This window comes from Drosophila subobscura, chromosome J (genome assembly GCF_008121235.1).
Source record: "Drosophila subobscura isolate 14011-0131.10 chromosome J, UCBerk_Dsub_1.0, whole genome shotgun sequence".
Classification (NCBI taxonomy): Eukaryota; Metazoa; Arthropoda; class Insecta; order Diptera; family Drosophilidae; genus Drosophila; species Drosophila subobscura.
Genome location: NC_048532.1, coordinates 5003403 through 5009717, shown reverse-complemented (window position 1 = coordinate 5009717; position 6315 = coordinate 5003403). Strand labels below are relative to the sequence as shown.

General features: G+C 45.1%; 1 protein-coding gene across 1 annotated transcript; it reads left to right on the top strand.

The window, feature by feature from the left end:
* The first annotated feature begins 1379 nt into the window (after positions 1 to 1379).
* Positions 1380 to 2426, top strand: LOC117894607 (serine/threonine-protein phosphatase PP1-2-like). The gene is given in 3 exon segments (XM_034801758.1): positions 1380 to 1655; positions 1707 to 2329; positions 2332 to 2426. Coding segments are annotated over 3 exon segments (918 nt in total). The 5' UTR covers positions 1380 to 1428; the 3' UTR covers positions 2400 to 2426.
* The last annotated feature ends 3889 nt before the right edge of the window (positions 2427 to 6315 follow it).

Below are 6315 nucleotides of genomic sequence, written 5' to 3'. Positions count from 1 at the left end.
AGCCCCATCCAGCCAGGCGAGTCAACAACATGCCCCAAAACGAATCGGCGTCATCATCACTAGAATACAGCAGCGGCAGCGGCAGTGGCAGTGGCAGCAGTGAGAACAAGGTAAACGGTGGTGCCACATACTCACACATAAAGCACACTGGAAATACCCTAATCGGTTGAACTAAGTTTTGGGCCAGAACTAAGAAAAAACTTAAAGATTATCAGGGATATTTCATTTAAGTTTTGTCCATTTCCATTTAATGTAAAACTCCTAGCACTAACTAAATATTCAAACAGTAATCGATAAAATATGCTGAAAAATATCAGTCATAATTATTATAAATTAATTTCTGCACCCTGAAATTTGGTTTTGGTAAAGAAAACTTGTCTGAATTCAGTTTGATGATGAAACCTTTTTAACCTCCTGCTAGTAGCACCTATTACAGCTCCCTGGCACCCACAGAGCTTGCTTGGACACCGTCTAATGGTCAGTGAATGGGTCAGTGCTGGCTCTGGCTTGATGGCTCTGCGGTGTGTGTTGCGCCAGGGAAAGGGCATTGACAAACAGCGTGCAGTCATTCGGATTGCAGCATAGCATGTTGTTTGCTTCGCTGGTTTCATTTGCCCCATCCCATCCCATACCCATACCCATACCCATAGCCATACAGTTCCCACCTCCCCACTCGTAACCCTGGCCATTGCCCGGCTAAACCTCTGGCTATGATGCGACCAACTGCCATGGCACGCTGACTTGGCTTTGGCTACGCTTGTTTGATTTGGTTTGTTTCAGCTCCGGCTCCAGATACTACAGCTCGGGTTCTGGCCAGAAAGGCTTCGATTCAGCTTTCGGACGCTTTTGCTAAACAGGTTAAAATGTCGTTCAAAATGTCAAGTCAACACTTTGATGTTGTCCGTGTCCGTGTCCGTGTCAGAGTCCGTTGTGGTGGAGGCTGCTGCTGCTGCTGCTGCTTCAGTTACGGCTGCTGTAGCTGGTAGCTTCAGCTTCAGCTTTGTTTGCGTGTGATCTGCGCTTTATTTATGCAACATTCAGCACACGACGAAACATGCAACCAGAGCCGAAAATGTTAAGTGCTCCTCCGATAGATGCGATAGAAACGGAATAGAACGGACTTGGGCTGACTCTGACTGTGGATGTGGATGTGGTCTGGGGGACAAAGTCTGCATCGTGCTGTCGTTGGCAATCTTGTTGTCGTCCATCGAATGTTGTTCTAATGCAGGAAGAAGAAATTTGGTAATGAAACGGTAGCGGTTAATGTGGGAATGAGGTCGCCACAGAGCCCACAGCAACAGAAGTCACACGAAGAGGCCCGAACATTTTCATTTTAATTTTGTGTAAATTTCAAAATTCTTGCCACAAATATGAGCAATCCAAATTCGGGTGTGGGCCCACAATGAGGACGCAGTATTACATAGCAATATGGATTCCATAATCGATCGATTGATCAAATGTGACAATCCCCAAAACGGCTTGCAATTGCCCGAGAATCAGATCCGATTCGTCTGCTATTATGCCCGTAGGTCTCTCCTGGAGGAGGAGAGCCTACTGCGGCTGAAGCCACCGATAAAGATCTGCGGCGACATCCATGGACAGTTCTCCGATCTCTTGAGGATCTTTCACTTGGGCGGACATGTACCAAAAGAAACGTAAGTCCAAGTCCTAAATTCCACAAATATCATCTCTAAGCATTACTATAGGTACCTCTTTCTGGGCGACTATGTGGACCGTGGCAAGCTGTCCGTGGAGACCCTTACCCTGCTGTTGGCCTACAAGGTGCGGTATCCGAAGAACATGTATCTGGTCCGCGGCAATCACGAGTGCGCCAAAATGAACCGCATCTACGGGTTCTTCGACGAGTGCAAGCGGCGATATTCCGTCAATCTTTTCAGGAGTTTTGTCTCCGCCTACGACTGCATGCCCCTGGCGGCCGTTGTGGGGAAGAAGATATTCTGCGCGCACGGAGGCATTAGTCCGAGAATGACCTGCCTGAACGACATAGCGGAAGTGGAGCGGCCGTTGGAGGTGCCCGATGTGGGACTCGTGTGCGACCTTTTGTGGTCCGATCCGGATGAAAAGACCAGGGGTTGGGGCGAGAATGAGCGCGGTGTGAGCTACACTTTCGGGCATGACGTTGTGAATCTATTCTGCAAGCGCATGAAGGTCGACCTGATTGTTCGAGCCCATCAGGTGGTGGAGGATGGCTACGATTTCTTCTCCCGCCAGCTGATCACCATCTTCTCGGCCCCGAACTACGCCGGGCAATTCGACAATGCGGGGGCCATCATGAACGTGGATGAAAATCTGGTGATTACCTTTATCATTATCAGGCCCACGTACAGCGTAAAGCCAGGCGGCTCCCAAGGAAAGTTATTGTCGGCCACCGGACTTAATCGGAACCTGTAGGAGGAAATCATTGCCAATCCATTAAAATGTTGTCTCGAATTAAGGATGTGCCTTTCCTTTACTTTTCTGTGCCCCCAGTTGGGCCGCCAGCGCTCCTGTCCCTGTCGAAATGTTGCCAAAAGGCTGCTGCTGTCGCTGCTGCTGAAGCCGTAGCCAAAGTTGTTGCATTTCTGAGAATATTTTACGCTTGTTGAGGCTGACGACACAACATTGAAGCCACCGCCAACGAAGACGACCGAAGTCTGTGTATCTGTGTGGTGAGGTTCCTCCGCCCCCGCCTCCGTCTCTCCACACAGATGTGGAGGCTGCCGGCACAAGACTGACTACTACCACCGCTAGGGTTTCGAGTTTTGTTTTCTTTGCACTCGAGTTGTATCACATCAATGGCCATTGTGTACGTCAACTTTGATGTTTCGGCTAAAGTTTTGAAGTGTGAGGTTTTAGACGTTCTTATTGCACTTTCCTGGAGCTCTGTAGCTCTGTTGCTCCGCAGCTCTGTGGAGTTCTACTCAAAGTCGGAGTCCGAGAAGCGTCCGACTACTGCCGTACCTTGACAGGTGAAGAATGCGAAAGAAAGAAACACACATTTCAAGTGCCACAGTTGCCGGGCCACTTGAAAATCAACTCAAGCCTTTTAGGAGGAAAAATCGACATGGCAGGAGTCAAGCCCCAGTGCCAGAGTTGTGGTCTGCCTGCCTACGTTTCCACCGATTCTCGTATACTTTCTTGTAATATATTTTTGTTTGCTCACACACACACACACACACACACAGACATCTATTTCCCTTGAATTTTCTGTTCTAATTGAGTAAGAAGTGTGCGGTGAGGTTGCAGTTTTTCCCTTTCGGCCCAACAACTGTTGCGGCCGATTTGGCTGACGGCTTTAATTGGATTTTCATACCTGTTCCGCCACCAATATTTCCCTCCCAGCTCTCTTTCCTCCATGTCTTCGATGTTTGATTGGTGTTTGTATAATGAACTTGCAATATTCTGGCTTATCGGGGATCGGAATCGGGTACTGGGATTGGGACTGGGACCTGGGAGCAGCTGTTTACGAGGAGATGACTTAAATGTAACGCGTGAAATTTAACACACATCATCGATGCTCTTGCACCTTCATTTCACCTTTAAGAAAATACAACTCTCTTCTTCCCCCTCTTTCTCGTTCCTATTTGGCTGTTGTTGTTTATTTAATTTATGTTATTATTACCTGATTAAGTATGAAATGGTAATGGTATTTCAAAGTGTTGCTTCTCGTTGTGTTATTTAATTCAAAAATTGATTAGGACCAGGAAAAATAACAACTGATTGAGCTTGCCCCCTTGCACCCTGACAGTGTAATTACAGAAATGTGTGGAATTTTCTGCTCTATAAAAAGTATATTTTCCATAATTATTGAATGATGATGAGTTGGAGAAAGGGTTGAGGGTTGGCTATTGTTATGTCAACAGGAAAGATGAGTTAATGGAATGCACAGAAGTACATAAGTAGTTATTAAATGGAGTTCAATCGATTGTCTAATCGATTGCAGGAGGAATTTCTTTAACTTCTTCTTCAACTTTAATTGATTATTGCTGTAGGTTGAGGAAGAACGAGAACTGAATTTAATTAAAGACTGATAATGCACTTCCATAATAATGGTAGTTAATTACACGAAAACAAAACAACTAAAAAATATCAGCGAATTTTACTTGGAATTCTCATAGAAATTGCTTAAAGAGATTGCCATTATTCAGAAATATTTTATATGTTTAATCCTCTAATTAACAAACTAAACATACACCATCCACATACAGTAAGTCCCTCAAATTCGCTTTAAACCCTTGGCTTTTAGAGCCACAAAAGCTCACAGGAAATGTTGTCAGAAAACATTTGGCTTCTAATTAACACAATGGCAGTGGCAGTGGCAATGTCAGTGTCAGTGGCAGATAGGAAAACAAAAAGTTCTAAAGCCATTTCCCCTCCATCTAATTGCAATAAAAAATGGTTAAACAAAGTAATAAAGAACCAGGGGACCGACCCTCCTCCCTCCCCAGTGCTTGCCATTTTTACGAGTCTAATAAACAGAAAACAAAATTCATCATATCTAGAGCACGGCATGAGCTATCGTATGTGTAGCTCCTCTCACCTAATGAGCAACTTGGGGTGCGGAAAGTGCAACACTTTTTAATGGTCTTTGAGGCCGGCTCGAGGCTCGTAAAATGTGCCAAGTGGGCAGGCAGGCAGGCGGCGGCCAGACCGACTGTCGGCATTTATGGGCCAAAAGGAAACACGGAGAAAAACATGCATACATCGAGGGAAAATTAAATGGCTGCAATAATTAAAACACCTGTTTTAATTAGATAGAAATGCATGTGTACCTAGCCTCAGTTCTGTTCTGTCTTTGCTCCGCTTCTGTGAGAACGAGGAAAGGCAAACGAGGAGAGCTGGGAGCCATAGGTGAGAACATCCACCTCGACCCTGACCAACGGCGACGGCGACAACAACTTGTTGAAAGTTCTCTTTCCAGCCCAAAATTAATGACTCCCGGACTCTCTCTTTCTCTCTCTCTTTTGGCGGCGTCTTCAAAGTTGGAGCTAACAACTTCATCATCGTTGGCAGGGAAAACCAGCTGGAGGTCTGTGTTCTGGTGATGATGTACCGCTATCTGTGGTTTTCCTCAGAATCTTTCTGCCAGCCATTGTTCCGCGTTTGACTAACCTTTGACTGCATGCCAAACAAAACATATCTGGGAGTGTATGGCAAAACATCATCGGAATCAGGCATAGGGGCGCACACCCCTAAGCCGCATAATCCTTTCCCGCTACTTTTTCGCTTGAACGATCAGTATCGAGGGGCAACAATGGGTGTCACTCAGTGTCCCTATCGCAGATAGTGCATCCGAGAATGCATAGATTATTTCTCGATGTCTTATTCAGCCAAGGAGATGATGTATTTATGGGCTTGCCTTCATGGAAGGTAGGTCCTTGATGTACTGTCCAACATTTGTCAAGCAAATCAATCATCGACCAAATAACATATCAAATTTTGTATATTTTCATAAGAATTTGTTTATTTAAAACTATAATTATTTAACTAAAATATGGGTGAATTTATTTGGACTATGAGTGGGTGACGAAGACTTCTCTCTGCATTCAAAGAAATTTTAAATCTTCCACATATTCAAGTCTCTGCCTTGTTGGTGTGCCAAAACCTCCCTCAATGCTGCCGCTGAAGTTTCTTTCAGCCTTTTCCCTAGAACTTCAATCCCTCAGGAGTGAAACCCTTTTAGGGTAAGCCACAAAAATGCCAAAACATGATCATCAATGGTTATGATGGATATGGAGAAAATCGACAGCACAAGTACACACCCCGTCGACGTCTGTAATCCTTTTGGGCTTGACTTGGGCGCTGCCTTCTGTGTACGCTCATGCCCCTGTCCAATGGCACTGACTAACAATGAGCATTGCATTCCTTGTATTCTACTTCTACTTCTACTTCTACTTCAAATGAAGTGCATTCATCCGGTAGCAATCCTTTTTCTTGTCTCTCTTATTTCCTCCTCTTTTGCTGCCTTGTGCATCATTTCACTTGAATTTGCGTTGACATCCTGCCAGACGGATAGACAGCTCGTCTCGTTTTGTCTTGTCTATATAATAACGAGCGTTTGCCTGACATATCCTTTAACCATGATTAAAAACGCAAAGTAAATGAAAATTGTTTGGTACAAACGCCTCCTTAGCACACCTTGAAAACAACAAAACCAAATTGGAGCGGGAACGGGTACAGACATGGGTACGTGGTACGTACAGAGGTCCTTTTGCTAGACACGAACTTGAAACGGGGAGTTATCGCAGGACAATAGGGAACTGTCTCCTTGTGTCTTTCTGTCCTCTGTTCCTCTCATGCCCTTTCCCCCATATG